Here is a 22,845-nt window from a genome sequence, read left to right as displayed (position 1 = left end):
TTGTATCTATGATAGATATGATCGCAAGTCTAGACGCCAGGTTAGCGAAGTCCTTCTAAGCTGATACTGATAACCCACGTATTTGGGCTTACCTTTATTTTTCCCGGACTGCTCGTAGGTTCCTGTGGCACCTCCTAAGGCCAACTACAGACCGGCGTCCCGGCTGTTTCTCCGTCGGCGTCCCGCGTTTGGTCGGAAGTCAGTTCACCATGTGGGTGGTACTCACGGAGCTGGCGTTCAAGCAGGCAGGAAGGGATCTTCCGGTGTGTCTCGATCAAGTCCTTGGTTATGATAGACTATGATCGTTTACTTCCGGAAATTACAGTGCACTGTTTTAAATCGCAACAAAGTTCATTCTTTCTGGGTTGAACATATGTTTAAATCGTAGTCTTTTACCAGAAGCGTTTCAGAGATAGCTTTCCCCTTCTTCAGTGGCAAGAAGGGGAAAGCTATTTTTTTTGTCATGCTTCGGGATGCATAACAAACTGATTTAAGAATTATAATAGTTACCTTATTCTGAGCTACTATACTTGCCTATTTTATATTGTATTTGTGCACTATTTGTTTTCAGTCAATATTTTAGCCATACTTTTTTTATATATATATATATATTTACCGTATTTTTCGCTTTATAAGACGCACTTTTGGCCGTGCGTCTTATAAAGCGAATACTTTGCTGGCCGCTATGCTGCACAGCGCAGCCAGCGAAGTATCAGTGTGGAGGAAGGATGCGGGGACACTCATGGCGGGGCCCTGTGCAGTGACTCTACTCTAATACACCGGGCCCCGCAATTGTTAAACATTCAATCTTATCTATTTGTATATGCTCTGTACGGTACTTACTGTAGTACCGTAAGTAAAGCATTAAGACGGCGCAGACCGGCATCTCCCTCTGTCATGCGCCGCCTGCCCCAGGCAGCTCCCTCTGTCATGCGCCGCCTGCCTGTTCATTCATAAAGTGAGATAAGCAGGCACACGGCGCATGACAGAGGAAGCTGGGGCAGGCGGCGCATGAGGAGGGAGCTGCGGCAGGCGGCGCATGACCGAGGGAGATGCCGGTCTGCACCGTCTTAATGCTTTACTTACGGTACTACAGTAAGTACCGTACAGAGCATATACAAATAGATAAGATTGAATGTTTAACAGTTGCTGGGCCCGGTGTATTAGAGTAGAGTCACTGCACCAGGCCCCGCCATGAGTGTCCCCGCCTCCTCCGTCCAAACTGAGGCATCTGATGGGGGATCTGTAGATGACACTTATGGGGATCTGTGGATGACAGTGCGTCATCCACAGATCCCCATAACAGTGCGTCATCCACAGACCACCATTAGTTCAAAACCTACCAAAATCACACCTTTTGGTTCAAAATATTTTTTTCTTATTTTCCTCCTCAAAAACCTAGGTGCATCATCAGGTGTGTCTTAGGCTACTTTCACATTAGCGTTCGGGTGTCCGCTTGTGAGCTCCGTTTGAAGGGGCTCACAAGCGGCCCCGAACGCATCCGTCCAGCCCTAATGCATTCTGAGTGGACGCGGATCCGCTCAGAATGCATCAGTCTGGCAGCGTTCAGCCTCCGCTCCGCTCAGCTGCTTGCAGCGTTCGGGTGTCCGCCTGGCCGTGCTGAGGCGAGCGGATCCGTCCAGACTTACAATGTAAGTCAATGGGGACGGATCTGTTTGAAGATGACACAATATGGCTCAATCTTCAAACGGATCCGTCCCCCATTGACTTTCAATGTAAAAAGTCTGGACGGATCCGTCTGAAGCTACTTTCACACTTAGAATTTTTTTTACAATATAACGCAGACGGATCCGTTCTGAACGCAAGTGTGAAAGTAGCCTTATAAAGCGAAAAATACGGTAAACATATTTTGGTTGATATTAAACTGTGATTCAGACTTCGCCCACATTGTTCCATGTGTCAAGTGTGCCAGTCTTCCATCGCAATCTACTTAATTTGAAGGGTGAATCAATTTAGATCTGAGCTCCTGACCGTGGTTGTGAGGAGGTGAGCTATTTCTTTAGAGATTCTATAGAAATATTAAATACCTCTTGTTGCCCTTGATGGCTTTGTCTTGATACCAGGTTTATTACTTCTCATTCCCAATAGGTCGGCTTGGCTTCAGGTCTCTATTGTTCAAGGCCTTCCTGTATGTAGGATCCCATCATGCCTCCATGTGGGTATAATATATAGTAAATCCGAGGGATTCCTGATATCCTGACTTCACACCAATGTTTGATATGGGCCAATGTGGAGGTAAGTGAGCAGGTCGTCTCCCCAAACGCGTTTCAAAGTAACTTACTATTTCCTCAGTGGTTGCCTGCTCACTGTGGCTTTCGTCTTTTTATACCTGGCTAATGGGTCTATTGTTCACCCCAAAAAGCTGTACTGGATTGTCATACCACTACATATTTTCTTTTACAAGTAATCCATTTAAATTGCAGTATGGCTTTCATTCCAAGAACAGTGCAGCTTGTAGTGTCTATATTGAGGAACTATATCTTACTATTATATTGTATTTTTATCAATATGAAGAAAACATCATTATTACATTGTTAAAATGAAATTGTCACCCATGTACATTGTTTGTTGCACAACATAGAGTTTTTATACACAAAGAAACATGCGTTTTTGATGCATTTTTTGTGATAAATCACTTTGCTGCACTGTTCTTGGAATGAAAGATACACAAGCCATACTGCAATATAAAGGGATTACTTGTAAAAGAAAATATGGAGTGGAATGACAATCCAGTACAGCTTTTTGGGGTGAACAATAAACCCATTAGCAGGTATAAAAAGACAAAGGCCACAGTGAGCAGGCAACCACTGAGGAAGTAAGTTACTTCAAAACGCGTTTGGGGAGACGACCTGCTCACTTACCTCCACATTGGCCCGTATCAAACATTGGCGTGAAGTCAGGATATCCGGGAATCCCTTGGATTTACTTCATATTAAACCCCCATGGAGGCATGATGAAATCCTACATACAGGAAGGCCTTGAACAATAGAGACCTGAAGCCAAGCCGACCTATTGGGAATGAGAAGCAATAAACCTGGTATCAAGACAAAACCATCAAGGGCAACAAGAGGTATTTAGTATTATATTAAAGTATAACTGTCATATATATTTTTGGGGGAGTATTGGATTGTGGTGATTAATATCTCCTTGGTGGCCCTATTTCAACTTTTCACTGTGTATTCAATTACCCCTTAATTCCACAGTTTTGTTCCCTGTACTGCCTACTTTTACCTGTGCTTAAAATAAGGTTGTTAGACATGGTCCGTCCTCTGTGTTGAAGGACAGAGGACACATGAGGACGCAGCATGTAAGGTCAGATTACAGACAGACAGGGACTGTAAGTAAATGATTAAAGCCAGGTCCCCCCCAGCAGCTGATAACAGTGCCTGGGCTGTGGGCACTTGTCCCTGTCCCTGCGCTTGGCAGACGCTCCCTCACTCAGCAGAGCTGGAGAATGCAGAGCCGAAGCAGCGCAGACCAGGGAAGGGAGATCTGCCATCTGCTCAGTGTATAAATGAAAGCCACATGTGGTAAGAGGACCCCTTTGTGCTGCAGGAGATTAACCCTTTAGGGGGAGGGCTCTGGTTACTGACACTTTTGGGGGGCTATTGTTACTGGCTAGTGAGGGCAGGCGGGATTAGCCTCAGGGTGAGGGCAGTGGCGGCCATCTTAACCGAATAGTGAAATTGCAGTTTTATGCAGACTGGCTGCTAAGGGCTGAATCTTATTAAATATGGGCTAAGTCAGTCTAATAGTAACTGATTCTGGAATATCATGTTATTAGTAACTACATATATGAAAATTTAAATTAGGGTCTAAGTGTGACAGTTATCCTTTAACACGTGGGACGCCACAACAGTTAAAAGGCTATATAGCATATTAGGACTAGGCACTTAAATAATTACCTCCATAGACAGATCCATATAAAATGCACGTGGGCACCTCTCCATAGAGGATAAATCAACATTCTGACTTCTGAATAATCTTGAGTAACACTTGATATGCCTATACAATTTCCAGCTAAACTCTGCAAGTAATCATCTACTAGTAGGATCTGTACACAGCTGAACTTTGCAAGCAATTACCTATTACTGCAAGGACTAGCGCCATCTGGCTGACAAGAAATACATTGCAGCCGATAAATACATTGCCGCTCAAACTGAAAGTAGAACACAAGCGCCACCTAGTGTCCAAAAAACATAATACATTAGCAACTTTTACTAATAGTTGGTCATAAGAAAAATACACCACCAACTCTCACTAACAATGTATCATAGGAGCTTTATTAATTGTATTTTATAGGAGTATACCAACAGTGTGTCATAGAAGTTTCAAAGTTGTATGTATTACTTATTATCTTTTATTGAGTGTTTTTATGTATATTTTATTTTATATTTTTTGTAATCGTCAAACCTAATATATATGTTTAGAGAACAATAAAATAGGATTTGAATTATTTAAATCTCCTGCTCTCTGAGTGAACCATTGCTGCGAGTGCCTGACGAACATTATATATACAATGTATTTCTTTTTGTTCTGACAGGGTGAGTCAGTCTTGTCAAAGGCACCCACCTTACCCTCGCTAGCGGGTGAGCCTCTTCAAACAAAATTCATTCGAGAAAAAAACACTTGCTGCCAGGTTTCTCCAAAGATGGTGCAAGCAGTAGGACACCCTGTGAACAGCTAATTGCCAGGGGACAATTCTAATAGAAAGGGATTATTCAAGACAAACAACTCTTTAAGTGCATCTTAAATATGAAAGGCCAGGAATGTTTCATTATGTGATTTACCAGGGGACCATTAACAGGTACCTGTTTCTGTTGCAAACTTTCTGAATGCTGTTTTTCAGATGCCCCTGTCATTCAACTATGTGCCCACTAACCTATTCACTTCCATATACCACTTCCATAGACCACCAGAGTTGTCCCCAATCATTTTGCCTTGTGCCAGCCCTGACAAGTGGAGGATCAATCCACTGTACGGCAAACAAAGCTGAATAGACAGCTATCATTATAGTGTCTCACAAGCATCCCAAATTTTTTTGAACTGTTAGTGCACTCAGAACCTTCCTGTAAGAGAAACTGTTATGCATTTATTGCTGACGACTGTAACCAGCAAGTTTGGACTTGACTTTAAAGGGAGACTGTCACCTCCATATGGTCATATGCAGTGCTTACATTGCCCTATAGCACATCTATACATGAATGTTATGGTACCTTTGTCTTTACACTTGCAGAAGCTGGAAAAACTAACTTTGATTGATATGCAAATGAGCACTCGCAAGTGCCCAGGGGCGGCGTTCACTGTGTTGGTGCCCAGGCTGCCCTGCCTTTTTTCATTGTTCCCCAGCCTCTGCATATGCTCGCCCTCCAATTCCCTTGCGTCATCCTAAGGTCCGGCCGAGATCCTGCGACTGTGCTTAGCCTCGCTGGGCCAGAGCATGTGCACTGCGATGCCCATTGTGGGCACGGCAACGCTGTAACTACTGAGCATGCTCCGGCGAACGGCGCAAAACCAGCGGCAATGTGCTGACGCATGCGCAGTAGTTAAAGCGATGCAATGCCTACAATGGGCATTGCAGTGCGCATGCTCCGGCCCGGCGAGGCAGTGCACATAACATTCATGTATAGATGTGCTATAGGGCAATGTAAGCACTGTATATGGCCATATGGAGGTGAAAGACTCCCTTTAACTGCCAAACTGTATACCATTTGTAAGCACCAAGCATCTATACAAACCATGTCCCTCACGGTCCAATAACATAAGATTATGGGGCAGATTTACTAATACTATCTAATAGTTAGACAGTGTAAACCTGAACAGTCTTGAACTGCACCAGATTTATCAGTGGCTGATAAATCTGGTACATCTTTACACTATCTATTCTAACTTTGCACCACCAACTGGTTGGTTTGCTTTATGGCAAAAATTTGCTAATTGTTGGCACTTTTTGGGTGCACAGTCACCTTTCAAACCACTCCCTTTTCTAGTGAAGCCATGCCTCCTTTATTTACATCACAGTCCCTTTTTGGATGAGGCATAAAAAGAGTCTAAACAGTTATTGTGGTACAAGGAATGTACTTCAGTTTTTTGGCACAAATTGCTCCAGAATTCTAGTGCCATTCCTCTGCTCATGTAGATAACCAAACCCCTGGTCCAGAGAGGCTGTCCTGCTGAATATGGGAGACTATGCTATGAATTAGGTGCCTTATTATAGGGTAGTCTTCATCCCTACACAGCTTACCTGTAATATATGGAATATGAACTCTTAATTTTATGTCCTTTCCCACATGAACTTGAATTTTTTTAAAATCTGTAACAAACTGCCAGAATAAGCAAATTTTTTTTTGCCACCTGCATTTTTTGTTGTAGTTTTCATGGTGTTTTTTTTTAAAGTTTTTTGCACACAGTGACCTGAAGTTATTAATGTATTGGTGCCTAAAATCTGTCTAAAAAGTTGCACAAATCGGTGCAATTTTGGTATAGTTTGGCACAACTAGGGTTTCTACAGCTTTTTTCAACTTCCTCGAAAACAGGCAGGGCTTTATGGAAGTAGGGCAGAACATTGTGGGTAGGGGCGTGGTCTAATATGCGCCATTTGTGGCAAATATGTGCCCCAATTATGGCATAAAATTCTGTCTCAAAAAAGCTAACCAATACTTGGCATAGATTCAGTGAAATGTGTCTATCCCTGCACCAGATTTATCATCCAGCCTAAGCCCTTGTAATAAATATGGTGCAGGTCTAGAGAGTATGACTAAGGACTTATTCACATGTGGTGGGCCTGGGAAACATGGGCCTTGTGTTGTTGCATTTGCTGACCAACAGTGGCTCCCCTGACCCAAGCTGACTGCATCATAGTGATTTATGATCCTATGTCATCATCAGTCTCATGTACTGTACTCACATCATGTGCGTACAGTACAATAGCCCCTCCATCAGATAGCAACTGGCCGTACCATAAAGTATTATGATACAGTCAGTTTGGGTGAGAGGAGCCACGGTCATGTGAATCAGCCCTCAGTTTCATGGGCTTATTAAATGGCCCAAAGGCCTGAGGCTGTTCCTCAAACTTGGGCCCTACGAAAAAAAAGTATACTGCACAGTATAACACAGACGACAGAGCAGCGTTGCTAAGGCTTCAAATCGGCCACTTTAGTGATATTTATCTAAAGGAAATGTTTGATTTCAGTAATTAAAATATATTACAAGAATGGTCAGTATTGTTTTTGGCAGTGTGGTTTGCGGGTTATCGTGTGACCATTAACAGTGAACACTGAATAGAACAATTCTGTTCTATTCAGTAAATATAATCCTGCTGTGGCTTACATGGACATTTGGTACTTGTCCCAACCGTGGTACCGTAGTATCCCTAGGCCAGTTTCAGGCGAGCGAGTTGTCTGCAGGAGCGTGATTTCCGGTCCTGGACTCTGCTCTTGTAGATGGGACCTCACTGCATTATATTCATTTATAACGCTGTATGTCCCTGCCTTACTTCAACTATAATGCATTTTACTCATGACATTATGACAATGCAATTAATTATAACTGGGCAGGGGCACATAGCATTATAAATCATTATTATGCAGTGAGGTCCCGCTAAAACAATACACTGTGCTCGACATATGAGAGTAGCAAGGGAGTGACTGGGGCTGGGACACTGGGCTCAACACATTTACTATCAGTTGTAAAAAGTAGAGTAAAAACTACTCCAGTCAGGGGTCAATGGCGCATAGATTGCCAGCAGTGCGGATAATTTATAACGACGCTTGAGCCTCACAATAACTTTCTCTGCCAACCAGGGACCAGAGACGGTAATGTGCCGTGTGGATAATGCTGTTGCAAATTTTTTGCATGCCACTTTTTCAGATGCCTCATCAACCCCTGCCTACAAAATGGGGCCACTTTTAGTAGTTTTTTTTCCAGTGCCACTTTAAGTTCCTACTCCAGCCCTGAAATCCACCATTAATAGACGGATTACCATTAGCCATGCTGGGTGACCATGTAGGGGTTGTAATCAAGCCATATTCGCAGTCTCCCATATGTCATAACTTTTGTATATTTTGCTAGTGTTTTCCTTTCAGAGCCCAATGAACCACACTGCATGCTCTCTCCATCTAATACACACATGGGCTTGCAACCAACACAATTAGATAACCGCAAGCCGCCTTCTTCTGTTCCCTCTTGCAGACAAATACCTACAAACTCCGGTACAGTGATGTTATTTCCAGGGTTAGGCTACTTTCACACTTGCGCTTGATCAGATCCGTTCTGAACGGATCCGATCATATTAATGCAGACGGAGGCTCCGTTCAGTACGGATCCGTCTGCATTAATAACTTAGAAAAAATTCTAAGTGTGAAAGCAGCCTGAGCGGATCCGTTCAGACTTTCAATGTAAAGTCAATGGGGGACGGATCCGCTTGAAGATTGAGCCACAGGGTGACATCTTCAAGCGGATCCGTTCCCATTGACTTACATTGTAAGTCTGAACGGATCCGCTCGCCTCCGCACGGCCAGGCGGACAGCTGAACGCTGCAAGCAGCGTTCAGCTGTCCGCCTGTCCGTGCGGAGGCGAGCGGAGCGGAGGCTGAACGCCGCCAGACTGATGCAGTCTGAGCGGATCCGCTCCATTCAGACTGCATCAGGGCTGGACGGAGGCGTTTGGGTCCGCTCGTGAGCTCCTTCAAACGGAGCTCACGAACGGACCCATGAACGCTAGTGTGAAAGTAGCCTTAGATAACCAGACAATTTTCCAGTGGACCAAGGGTTAGAACTATAATGGAGCCCAATCATAACAAGTACAAGAAATCCAACACCAGTTGAAATTATACATGCACCATATTTATAAAGCTTCTGACCATGATTTATTGCATGTTTTTCTAATACCTTTTCCAGTCTGCTCTCATTGATGGCGATTATATTAAGAATAATAACATGCTCCTGCCAACCTATGGTCCTCTGATCACTCTTGTTTCAGAAATGCCAAGTACGTTCTCACCTAGTAACATACATCATGCCACCAGTGAAGGCCAAACTGAGCAACCAACAATGATCATCAGTCCTACAACAGAAAACAGCCGGCCGCCTATTCCAGACCGCACCAAGAAACCTTCAATATATAAACCATCTGGTAAAATGACTGCTTGTGCACAACATTATATTATTGTAGATACTTCTATACTATAACATTGCATATCCACAGTGCTGTAGGTCTACAATATTTTGGTGGTGTTCATAAAATATCATGCTCATAAATAGTTCTCCATCTGATGTTCTATACTCAGTACAGGGACATAGCCATAAGAAATCCAGAACTAGCAGCTGTGCCTGGGTTCAGATACCCGAAGGCCCAAAGGTTGAGTATGAGCACCGTTATGCAACGCCAACCAACATCTAAACACACCCCCTCCCAATCATTGACAGCACTAGAGAACAACTTTAACTTGGGATAGCGCTGTCAAGGGGGGGGAGTGTTTAGAGCAATTAGAACAATGAATGAAGATATCACTGGATACATGGGAGCTACAGGGCTGGTTCTAAGAGAGAGAGAGTGATCCCTTTAGAGCTTTTTGAATAGTTGCTCTACCCCAGTCAGCACAAGTTTTTCTATGTTGCTACCTCTCCAGCTGCAGATAGAAAGTCATTTATAGCTTCCCGTTTTTGTGCCAATGGGAGAATGTCTGTGATAAATCACTTCTTCCAGGTGAGAAGTGTTGAGTCACAGGACAGTTGGATCTGGGATACCAATAAGAAAACATTTTTGTGATTTTTTTTTTGTGTTCAATGTAAATTTCCCTGAATTACATAATTGTGACTGAGCCTGAAACACATGCATATGAATATGCCACCTGTGAAGACTCAGGCCCTGATGTTAAGGATAAAGCCGTTCCCAGAAGATAAAGATATAAATGTCATGGTTTTTTTTGCAGTTGACATTCATGTGTACTCAATTCATAAAATGCCCATGTACAGTATTATGTGATGGTGGTTGTGAAACTAAGTGCCAATAAGTGCTGTTACTTTTGTACCATGTAAAAAGTAAAAGTTGTCAAAAAAGGAGTAGTATGTACTGTGGGTAAGAATTTGCACATATGAGCTTTGACATTAGGATATATAAACCTTTACTCATATTAAAAAAGTCACAATATACCAAGTTTGTAGTAACCAATATATGTCAATAACAGAGTGTCTCCAACCCCTTTTCAACAGCATAAAAAGTAGGGAATCCTGGGTTATTCTCGTGAAGAGCAGAAGGGTCTTTGATGTGACATGGATAGTCCATTTCAATGAAAATTCTGTAATGCATAATTTCTTCTGTGGTGGTGCTGCACTTTATTATGCCTGTAGGTAGGGACATGCAAGGACAGTGAGCCCTAACCTAGAACCCAGCCGGCTTTGCCTATCTAGTTGCAGTATAAGCCCTACTTGGCAGAACTGCAGCTGGACGACAGTTCCTACTCTAAATAAATGCAGAGACAGACAAACACCAACAGACAACAAACACAAAAGCAGAGTCACACAGCAATGGGTCAGAACCAAATGGGTTAGGCCAAGTTCACACTTCAGTTATTTGGTCAGTTATTTCCATCAGTTCTTGTCAGCCAAAACTAGGAGTGAAGCCTACTCAGAGATAAGGTCTAATGGAAAGATTGGCACCTGTTCTGTGTTTTTTACCCGCACCTGGTTTTGGCTCCCAATAACTGATGGAAATAACAGATCAAATAACTGAAGTGTGAACTTGGCCTTACGTAATACCAAATGAGAGACAGAGAGTGGTCAGAAGACAAGCCCCCAATTAATGGTGATATCACTGGATACATGTGAGGTACAGGGCTGGTTCTAACTTTGTTGGAAAGAGAGCGTGATTTACTATAAGATATCTGATTTACATTTTTTACACAAATAATGACATCATCCCTTTAGCACTTTTTGAATAGTTGCTCTACACCAGTCAGCACAAGTTTTTCTATATTGCTACCTCTCCAGCTGCAGCTAGGACATCATAAATTTTTGTGTGAATAGGAGATTGTCTGTGATACATCACTTTTTCCGGGGTAGAAGTATTGAGTCACAGGTTAGTTGGATCTGGGATACTAGTAAGGAATAGGGTGCTTTATTAAGAACTGTGCGCCTATAGTCTCCACTGTTATTATGTATATGTCCAAACTGAATATTACCAATATCAATGATAATTTTCCTATTACATAGTTGTGACTGAGCCTGAAACACATGCGTATGAGTATGCCACCTGTGAGGACTCAAGCCCTGATGGTAAGGATAACATTGTTACAAAACTATAAAGATATAAATGTCATGATAAAAAGGGCTTTGCAGTTGACATTCATGTGTACACAATTCATAAAATGTGCAGTGATCTGTGATTGTGGTTGTGACAGTAATTACCAATAAGTACAATGGGTCATAACCAAACAGGTTAGGCCAAGTTCACACTTCAGTTATTTTTGGTCAGTTACCTCCATCAGTTATTGTCAACCAAAACCAGGAGTGAAGCCTTCTCAGAGATAAGGTCTAATGGAAAGAATTGCAACTGTTGGGGTTTGACCCTCACTTGGTTTTGGCTCCCAATAACTGATGGAAATAACTGATGGAAATAACTGAAGTGTGAACTTGGCCTTATGCAATACCAAATGAGAGACAGAGAGTGGTCAGAAGACAAGCCGAGATCAGAACCAGATGAGTTGTACAGTACCTAACACGTGAGACAGAGAGTGGTCAGAAGACAAGTCAGAGTCAGAAACAGAGGATTCAGTAAATGCATAAACAGGGAACAAGGAACCTAGCTAGTGAGCCAAACAAGACTGTCACTGGCAATGGTGTATGGCCAGGTAGGGATTCAACTAGAGCACTGAGTCCCCGGATCAGATCTTGATAAGTACATGACTCAGCGCTCCATTAGTCAGAAACACTATTACACAGCCCACTGCTAATCTCCCCCAGCACACGCCTGCTGCAGGGAGAAACAGAGCATTGAATTCTGTTACTAAGGATGCGGTTGCATCACCATGGGGCGTAGTTCAGCAGCGCATCTCTCCTATCACGGCCATGCCAAGGCTGAGGATGACGTCACTGGAGCCCGAACAGGTAAGTTTATTACACACTTCCTGGCAGGTTTCGCTCTGATCGGCTTATTCCCAGGGGGCACTACTAACAGGGATTATTCAAAGCAAACAATCCTTTAAGTGCATCTTAAATATGAGAGGCCAGGTATGTATTAGTATGTGACCTACCAGTGGACCAGGAACAGGTACTTGATTCTGTTGCAAAATTTCAGCAAGCTGTGTTTCAGATGCCCCTATGGCCCAATACTAGAGACAGAAACCATTGTTAGTTACTTTACACACTTGCTCTAGAAACATGCCATCTTTATTGTTCTGCTCCACCACTCTGTCTTTCTTCATGCTAGAAGGAATTAAGTGAGGCCCAAACTAGCTCATTGCCCTGGTAGAAATTCTCAAGGCACTATATGATTTGCTGGTGAGCCTACCTGTGGATTACCTTTAAGGTCTTTGGGTAGATCGAAATCAACTGTTTGGCCACCACTAATCTATAAAAACCCAAAGTGACTATGACCTACTGATACTTAAAGTAGGTAATTATCTAAACCCAAGATTTATAAGCTTCAATTGTTTCTTTGAACTTGATTTGTTCCTTAATGTTGAGATTTTCTCGTTGACATTTTAGAACTTGTCTTCTATTTCCAGGAACAATTCAAAAAGACCACTGTTGTGTGGCTTGGCCATCTTCAGATGTCACAGGCCTGGAGCCAACTGTTCAACATTGCATGAAAATGCCTCCAACACATCAGATATCAGGTATTGTTACTCCATCTAATTATTTCTGCTCACTAATAGAGTTCATCTAGTGCATGAGGGCAAAGCTCACAGCCCAGGGGCAGCCATCTCCAAAGTAGAAGAGATTAGATGGATGGTGGCTGCACATGAAGTATGGCTTTCTCCATCGTAGTTTATGGGAGTTGTGAAATACTCAGCTGTTTCTGTAACGCCAATAAACTACAGTGGAAATGGTCATACAGTTGCTTGATATCCTGATTTGATATGTGATTCCAAGCATTTTCAACTCTCAACAAATATTAGAAAAATGTATTTTTTTTAAAAACAAATGAAAAAGGATTTAACGACCATCCCATGTTTGTCATCTTTTGTCAGAGAGAGAAATTATTAAAAAAAAAAAAGATTAAAAAAAGACAAGAGAAAAAAAAAAAAGAAGGCCCAAGAGTGTTATACACAAATTTTTGGCCACGACTGGAGCACTTTCTATTTGGGTATATTTTTTTTTACCTGAATCAAATCTTCCAAATGACTAATTAGAATCAGATCTAAAACATCTCATCTCTAGTTATCTTTGGGAGTCTAGTTATTCTGGAATCCATATTTATTCTGGAGTATGCATTCGTTCACTGGTCTGTATTCTGTAGTCTGGTCTAAGGTATTTTTCTCTAGGGTCCATATTTATTTACAAAGAATGGTCTGGGGTCTGTATTTATTTTGTCAGGTCTAGTGACTAGTTATTTTAGGGGTCTGTATTTCTTTTGTGGTATGATCTTAGGTGTGTATGTATTATGGGATACATATTTATAGGGGGTCTGTATTTTTTCTGGTTTACATATTTACTTTAGGTAAGGTTATCTGTCTTGGGGTCTGTAGTTGTTTTGGAGGTTTGTGTTTGTTGTGGGATGGTATTTACACTATGGTCTGGTCTGAGTTTACATTTATTTAGGAGTTTTTGAGTTTGTATTTTGGGGTCTCTATTCAGGTGATCTGGTCGGAGGTCTGTTTTTTTTTTTTTTAGGGGCTTTGGGGTCTGTATTTATTCATTTCAGGGTCTGTATTTACTCAGTGTCTAGTCTGGTATCTGTATTTATCTGAGATGAGAGTCTGTAATTTAGGGTATATTCCAAGTTAATTGACAGCATGTATTTGTTTTAGGAAATTATTTTGGGTTCTGTTTATTCTGGGGGTTGTTCTTTAATAATATTTTTATGTATTAATTTATGATGAAGGAAATATGTTACATACCACTGTTACACATCTGTTCACTGTGCGCCATTGTATTCTGTGTGAGCTGGTTGCTGTACATTGTGGTTGTGTATCTAGGGCATTGTGTCTGTGTGGCAGTGCACATCTGCCTCTGTTCTATGCGTACTGGCCAGGGATACTTGTGGGTATGAACTGCCCTGTGACTTGTATATATTCCCTGTCTGTGTGTGTGTGTGTGTGGAGGAGTACTGTTACAATGTCTGTTCTCTGTGCGCCATTGTATTCCGTATGGTCTGGTTGCCGTACATTGTGGATTTATCTAAGGCCATGTGTCCATGTGGCAGTGCACATTCACCTCTGTTGTTTGTGTCTCAGATTACTTGTGGATTTGAATTCCATATTGTGATGTGTGTCTCTCCAATCTGGTTCCATAGGGGTTAATTCCCCAGTCTGTGTCTTATTCTGCACCTGTTTTCCATGTGCTTGGTAAGGGCTCATGCCCACGAACGTAAGGGCTCTGTGCCCATGCTGCAGACTGCAAATAGCGGTTCGCAATCCACAAGCACTGGCTGTGTGCACTCCTGGTGCGGATGCGGACCCATTGACTTGAATGGGTTGGCGATCCACAAAATACGACAAAAGATAGTACATGTCATATTTTGTGGTGCGGAGGCGTGGTCCCAAAATCCCATGAAAGCACTTTGTACTGCATCTGTGGGCTTCCGATCTATGCCTCTGCCCCACAAAAGATAGGTGATGTCTTATCTTCAGTCGTATCTTGCGGGTCGTGGACCCATTCAAGTTACACGGAGTTCACATGGCAGATGCCCATATATTCTGGACCATCCATTTATGGTCCGCAATACTGGCACGGAGCCCTTACGTTCGTGGGCATGAGTCCTACATCTGCTATTTCATTCCTAAGTTGTGTCAGTATCGGGGTGGAGTTCTGTCTGTCCAGACTCTGGATGTGCAACAAGGCTTATACCCTGAAGCCTGTATGCTGAAGTCTGTTTCCTGATTTCTGCTCCGGATTCCTAAAGCCTGGTTCCTGAAGCTTTGTTCTGCCTCTTCCTGCAAAGCATGTCTGGATTCCTGAAATCGTTGCCATGTCTGCTTGCTTTTTCTAGTATGTTTGGGTTCCAGAAGTTACTTTCATGTGTGCACTGGTCCCTGCAGTTGTTACAGTTTGGACTGGTTGTCTGTATGTTTGGGTTCCTGAGGTCTAGATCCAAGTCTGAACAAGTTCCAAGCCCATGTCTCTGTTTGCCTGGGTTCCAGAAGGCTTGATTCAAGTCTGAACAAGTTCCAAGCCCATGTCTCTGTTTGACTGCATTCCTAAAGACTTGATCCAAATCTGAACAAGTTCCATGTCTATGTCTCTATTTGTCCTGCCCTGTAGGTCAGCTGCCTTTATCTGGATTCCTCTATTGGAGTGTTTTCCAGTTTTAGCCACAGTGGTCCAAAAAAGCTTTAACAACTACTTGTAACTGGAACGCAGTAGGATAGCAATGTTTGGGGTCATGATGTATGTAAATAATTGCATATGTTTTTGGGTGATGCTTATCACACTGCTTTTCAGGATCTCAAAACCTGATGTAACCATTAAAAAAACTTTTAACTTCCAGATCCTTTCAGCCTAGTTGTAGTGATTGGTGCACTGGACACCAGGTTCTCGTGCAGCTATGTGCCCCCTAAGGCTACTTTCACACTGGCGTTATGGCTTTTCGTTTGTGAGATCCGTTCAGGGCTCTCACAAGCGGTCCAAAGCGGATCAGTTTTGCCCTAATGCATTCTGCATGGAAAAGGACCCGCTCAGAATGCATCAGTTTGTCTCTGTTCCATCGCCATTCCGCTTTGGATGCGTTTTTGTGTCCGTCTGACGGAACTGAGCCAAACGGATCCATTCTGACACACAATGTAAGTCAATGGGGACAGATTTTCTATGACACAATCTGGCACAACAGAAAACTGATCCGTCTTCCATTGACTTTCAATGGTGTTCAAGACGGATCCGTTTTGGCTATGTTAAAGATAATACAAACGGATCAGATCTGAACGGATGCATGCGGTTGTATTATCTGAACTGATCTGTCTGTGCAGATCCATGATGGATCCGCACCAAGAGCGAGTGTGAAAGTAGCCTAACCTATTCAGTTCCATAGACCACCAGCATTGTCCCAGTTGGCCTGTTCTCTACTGATGACCAAGTCGCCAATCATTTTGTGTTGTCCCAGTCCATCCACAGTACCATTAATAATAGAGAGCTATCATTACAGTGTCTCACAAGCATCCCATAATTTGTTTTGAACTGTATAAGATCTGTGCCTCTTAAGAAGCCAGTAGGTTCGTACTGGACTTTAACTGTCAAACTGTATGCCAAGCATCTGTAAGTGCCAAGCATCTGTACAAGAACTGTAACCATTAACCCTGTGTCTAATGGGTTAGTAAGATAAGTAAGATTATGGAGGAGTTTGACTAATACTTTCAAACAGACAGAGTAAACCTGGGCAGTCTTAAACTGGACCATATCTATCACAGTGAGTTATGCTGGATGATAAATCTGTCACATCTTCAGACTGTCTAGTCCAGTGATGGCGAACCTATGGCACGGGTGCCAGAGGCGACACTCAGAGCCCTCTCTGTGGGCACCCGCACCCTGGAGAAAGTCTATGGTGTACCAATGTGCCTTACAATTTGCCTGCCATTCAATAGTGCAGGACATGCCATGAACAGCACAGGCAGCACATTGAATGTAGGCAGGTTATTATAGCTAAATGATAAAGTACATGGAAGATATATGATATTGGTGTTCAGGTTAAATTGCTGTGTTGGCACTTTGCGATAAATAAGTGGGTTTTGGGTTGCAGTTTGGGCACTTGGTCTCTAAGAGGTTCACCATCACTGGTCTAGTCTAACTTTATGCCACCAATTTGTGGCTTTGCTTTACAGAGAAAAACGTGGCACATTTTTTAGTGCACAGTTTTCAAGACACTCCCTTTTCTAGTGAAGCCATGCCTCATTTAATTACGTCACAGTCTCTTTTTGAATGATGCATGAAAAGAGTCTAAAACATTTCATGTGGTACAAGGAATGCAGACCAGTTTTTGGGCACAAATTGCTCCATAATTCTGGTGTTGTTCCGTGCTGTTGTAGATAACCAATGTCCTACTGGATCTACCAAACTTCTGGTCCAGTGGGGTTGTCCTGCAGAATATGGGACACTTAGGAACACGCCATACCTCTCTGAGAATTGGATGTCTAATTGTTTAAAAAGCTTGGCTCTACAGTCTCTAATCTTAACATGCATATGGTAGTCTTCATCCCTAAACTGCCTACTGGTAATATGAACATATAATTAGTACTAGTCTTCATGATTCTTTAATGTTTGAAGGTCCTTACACACATGAATTTGACACTGGCATTTTATATCATAAAAAAAAAAGTAAGAATAAACACAAGATTTTTGCCACCTACATTTTTTCCTGCAGTTTTCATGCTGTGTCCCAGATTTACTGACATTTCTGCATCTAAAATCTGTCTAAAAAGTGGCACAAATTGGTGAAATTGTGGCATAATTGGTGTAACCAGGGATTCTACATCTTTATCCAACTTCCTCTAAATCAGGTAGCCCTTATTGTAAATGGGGCAGAACATCATGGGGTAAGAGCATGGTCTACTGTGCAATACTATTTGTAATCCAAGAAGGTGAAGTCTGGTCTAGTCACATCGAGGTGTGACGCGGCAGAGCCGCACTTACAGTTCTTGGCGCAGTCTCTTGGTGCTTTTCCTTGATCCCCTGGTTCACTCCAGCACGAACCGGACCATCAGCCACATGTTTCCTGGGGCGGACGCTACAAGTGTCTTCCTTGGGGATGGTGTCGGTCTCCCCTGTGAGCCGCAAATCCCTTTCTGGCTCCACAGGGGTTCTCTCCTGATATCCTCAGCATTCACCAGGCAGCCTCCGTCTGGTCTCTTCCTGCTCTGCCAGGAAACTCCTCCCCTTTACAGGGAGACTGTGATGCAGCAAGTCATTTTCAAAATGCAGCCTCAAACCTGCATTTACAGTTCGCCATAACCCTTCTGAGAGTCCTAGCCTGCCCCTGAATTATCGGTATTTTGACTTTACAGGGTAAATGAATATCAGAATTTTCTCTATAGTAAACTTCAATGTAAATTAGTCCTTTGCAGCCATCTACTGACCAAACGAATTATAGCAGGCAATTTACACTCTACATTCAATTACATTGGTAAATCATGCCTACACTCTTACAGATACACAAAATATCATATGTGAATTACAAAAACACTTGTGTGAAAGAAGCCTTACTCACACATCATTGTTTGTTTTCTATGCTCCTTCATGATCCTCACTGCCATGGTAAAATATCTTTGTCAATTTTTTTGTTCAAGCTAAATTTTCCTATTCTACAGGTGTGACTGAGCCTGAAACGCATTCATATGACTATGCCACCTGTGATGACTTAAACCCTAATGGTAAGGACAAAGATAAAAAAATAAAAAAAATAAAAAAGCTAAAGATATACATGATATAAAGGATTTAGTAGCTGACATTTCATTTCAATGTACTCAATTCATGAAATGCATATATAGCGTGATCTGTTTATAGTAAGATATATATATATATATATATATATATATATATACATGTATAATTATAAGCAGAGGCAGCACTCTGGTTATAGTGAAGAAAAGTGGATCTCCACTTTTCTTCTTTACAGCTGGAGTGCTGCCTCTGCTTATCATTTTACTACATTGGGGATCCCTGTCCAGGATCTTTTGGAGGATTGCACATGGGCACCTCTTTGTGTACTGCTATCCTATATTTTACATACATATATATATATATATATATATATATATATATACAGTACAGACCAAAAGTTTGGATACACCTTCTCATTCAAAGAGTTTTCTTTATTTTCATGACTATGAAAATTGTAGATTCACACTGAAGGCATCAAAACTATGAATTAACACGTGAAATAATATACATAAAAAAGTGTGAAACAACTGAAAATATGTAATATTCTAGGTTCTTCAAAGTAGCCACCTTTTGCTTTGATTACTGCTTTGCGCACTCTTGGCATTCTCTTGATGAGCTTCAAGAGGTAGTCACCTGAAATGGTTTTCACTTCAAAGGTGTGCCCTGTCAGGTTTAATAAGTGGGATTTCTTGCCTTATAAATGGGGTTGGGACCATCAGTTGCGTTGTGGAGAAGTCAGGTGAATACACAGCTGATAGTCCTACTGAATAGACTGTTAGAATTTGTATTATGGCAAGAAAAAAGCAGCTAAGTAAAGAAAAACGAGTGGCCATCATTACTTTAAGAAATTAAGGTCAGTCAGTCCGAAAAAATTGGGAAAACTTTGAAAGTGTCCCCAAGTGCAGTCGCAAATAGTTGGAATCAAGCCTTAATTATAGCCTAATATGGAATATAGCAGTGTTAAGTTGAAATCGCAATTCGATTAATTCAAGTTATAATAATCGAATTGCGATTTCAACTTTTTACGTATATTCTTAATATTGCTCTAACTTCGTCTTTTAGAATATTCGTAATATTCTAAAAGACGAAGTTAAAGCAATATTACGAAATTTCGTAAAATACACATATAGAATATTTTACGAAATTTTGTAATATTGCTCTAACTTCGTCTTTTAGAATATTACGAATATTCTAAAAGACGAAGTTAGAGCAATATTAAGAATATACGTAAAAGTTGAAATCGCAATTCGATTATTATAACTTGACTTAATCGAATTGCGATTTCAACTTAACAAACACTGCTATATTCCATATTCGTTAATTCTAGCCTAATATGGAATATAGCAGTGCTAAGTTGAAATCGCAATTAGATTATTAAAACTTGAATTAAACGGATTGCGATTACAACTTATCACTGCTATATTACATATTAGGCTAGAATGAACGAATATGGAATATAGCAGTGTTAAGTTGAAATCGCAATTCGATTATTATAACTTGACTTAATCGAATTGCGATTTCAACGTAATTCTCAAATCTGACAGTACATTCTAGTATATGGAGACGTTCCCATGGTGATGGGGACGCTCCATGAGCACGGAAGTCGGCAGAAGCGGCAACGGGCACCGACTGGAGCAGTAAAAAAATAAAAATAAAAAATTAATATTCGATTTCGCGAATATATAGAACGATATTCTAAATATTTGCGAAATCTCGAAATTGCAATATTCGAGAAAAAAATAGACCAGGCATTTTTCGGTTTGATCTAACAGGGGACCAGGGATGTTACATGTCCCATGTGGATGATGCTGTTGCAATTTTTTTTGCATGCCCCTTTTTCAGATACCCCATCAGCCCACCCACATAATAATAATAGAAGCCACAGTAAATTGTATATAAAAAGTAAAATAATATAACTATATTTGTGCATTTTTCTGAATTACTGTGAACGATGCTCATAGATTAACTCTGCTATCATTTTTTATAGACCTGCCCCATGGTGAAAGCATGGCACCTAATGACCATAATTACTTGGTAGTTCTGCCGGCTGTATCCACAGAAATGGAAATGCAGACGACATCAGTGAACCTTCGAGACCATCCAATGGCAACCTCACCTGGTACCCTTCGTTTTAACAAATTATCTATCTATCTATATATCGATTGTCTGTCTATCTAAATCCCAGAAATAGGGCAGCACTCCAAAATTAGTGAAAAAACGGTCACCACTTTATTCACCTATAGCCCAAACTCAATGAGGCCTATCTATCTCTGTCTGTCATCTGCCTATATATCTATCTAAAACAAAAACAAAAAACAACAGCACTGTCATAAATAGAACATGTAGGTGCAATAGATCGTAGGCTGTTGGCCTATGCATATACAAAAAGTAAATTAAAAAAAGCAGCACTCCAAAGTAGATAAAAGCATAGTGGACCCGCTTTATTCTATCTATTTATCTATCTATCATTTATATATCATTTATTTATCTGTTGTGCTAAAACAAAAAATTCACGTTTCCCACACTTAATACGCCAAACAAAATATTAGCAAATTTATTAAAAATGAAAAACAAAAATTTTGCATGGATGTAAATATTCAGACCCTTTGCTATGACACCTGAATTTTAGCTCTGGGGGCCTCTTATTTCTCATGATCATTTTTAAGATGTTTTTACACCTTGATTGGAGACTATTGTATCTGTGGTAACAGTTGATTTCACATGATTTGAGACACACCCCTGTCTATATAAGGTCTCACAGGTGGCTAGGCAGATCAGAAAAAACGAAGCCATTAGGAAGGAAGAACTGCCTATAGAGCTCAGAGATTGTGTGAAGGGTGCAAAAATGTCTGCTGCACTGAAAGTTCCCAGGAGCACAGTGACCTCCATATTTCTTAAATGGAAGAAGTTTGTAGCAGGCAGGTCTCTTCCTAGAGCTGGCTGCCCCACCAAATAAAGTAATCAGTGGAGAAGTACCTTCGTAAGATAGGTGACCAAGAAGCCAATTGTCACTCTGGCTACGCTCCAAAGATCCTGTGTGCAGATGGGAGAAACTTACCATCACTGCATCATTCCACCAACCTAGGCTTTGTGGCAGAGTGGCTAGAAAGAAGCCTCTCTTCAGTAACAGATACATGGAAGCCCATCTGGAGTTTAAGAAAAAAGAACCTAAACGACTCTCAGACTGTGAGAAAGATTCTCTGGTCTGCTGAACCAACCTAGACTGAACTTTTTGGCCTCAATTCTAAGCGTCATGTTTGGAGGAAACCAGGCACTCCCCAATACCTTCCCTACAGTGAAGCATGGTGGTGGCAAAATCATGCTGTGGGGGTGTTTTTCAGTGGCTGGGACAGGGAGACTGGACAGGGTTGGGGAAAGCTGAATGGGGCAAAGTACAGAGATATTTTTAATGAAACATAAGGACCTCATACTGGTCCAAAGTAGCAACTGTGGCAGCTAAGGAGTTTACAGAGGGAGCAATCTCCTTCTCCTACCCATCAGGCCCCTGCAACGCAATTGCAGGGTCCCGATGGTTGCTATGGCAGTCAGAGGCGTTAACAAGGCCTCTGGGCCTGCCATGTACCAAAGTCTACCAAAACTGTCCAGAGACAGGTTCTAGTAGACGAAGTATCAGAGTGAAACTGACTATTGCCGTGTATTGTACTAGCGATTAGATCACTGTAGGTTCAAGTGGGGAAAAAAGTAAAAAAATTAATAAAAAACAAACAAACTACTTTTCCCCGTATACACTAATTTATATTTGAAAAAAATAATAATAAAAAATACCCATAATTGGTATAACCACGTCCATAACAACCAGAATCACTGTTTGTCACCTCACTTCCCAAAAAATGGTATAAAAAAGTCATACGTACCCCGAAATGGTACAATAAAATGTACAGACTGTCCCGCAGAAAACATGCTACATTGACAGAAAAATAATAAAAATAGGTCTTAGATATGGAGATGTAAAACAAAAAGATTTTTATCAAAAGTTATTTTATGAAGCAAAAGTAGTAAAACATGATAAATCATATACCGTATTTTTCGCCCTATAAGACGCATCGGCTCATTAGACGCACCTAGGTTTTAGAGGCGGACAATAAGAAAAAATATATTTTTCATTACACCTCAGGTCAGACCCCCATTGTTAAAGGGATTCTGTCACCTGCTTTTGGCATTTTAAGCTGGCACCATCGCTATGCTGACTAAAGTACCTTATTTCCAGGACTCTTCTTTTTACTTATTTTCATTTGGTAGTTTTGATATAAAAGCGATTTTTATGTTATGCTAATTA

The 22,845-nt window shown here is 41.4% G+C and overlaps 1 protein-coding gene across 1 annotated transcript in view; it reads left to right on the top strand.

The window, feature by feature from the left end:
• LOC122926726 overlaps positions 1 to 22,845 on the top strand; it is a 129,380-nt gene that overhangs the window by 68,928 nt on the left and 37,607 nt on the right. The window contains exons 8-12 of the mRNA XM_044278199.1: positions 9,001 to 9,153; positions 11,232 to 11,294; positions 12,746 to 12,856; positions 18,476 to 18,538; positions 20,536 to 20,667. Coding sequence (XP_044134134.1) covers positions 9,001 to 9,153; positions 11,232 to 11,294; positions 12,746 to 12,856; positions 18,476 to 18,538; positions 20,536 to 20,667 — 522 coding nt within the window. The remainder of the gene's footprint in view (positions 1 to 9,000; positions 9,154 to 11,231; positions 11,295 to 12,745; positions 12,857 to 18,475; positions 18,539 to 20,535; positions 20,668 to 22,845) is intronic.

This window comes from Bufo gargarizans, chromosome 2 (assembly GCF_014858855.1).
Source record: "Bufo gargarizans isolate SCDJY-AF-19 chromosome 2, ASM1485885v1, whole genome shotgun sequence".
In the NCBI taxonomy this organism is placed as follows: Eukaryota; Metazoa; Chordata; class Amphibia; order Anura; family Bufonidae; genus Bufo; species Bufo gargarizans.
The sequence above is the reverse complement of the archived record's forward strand: the minus strand, read 5'-3'. Positions and strand labels throughout refer to the sequence as shown.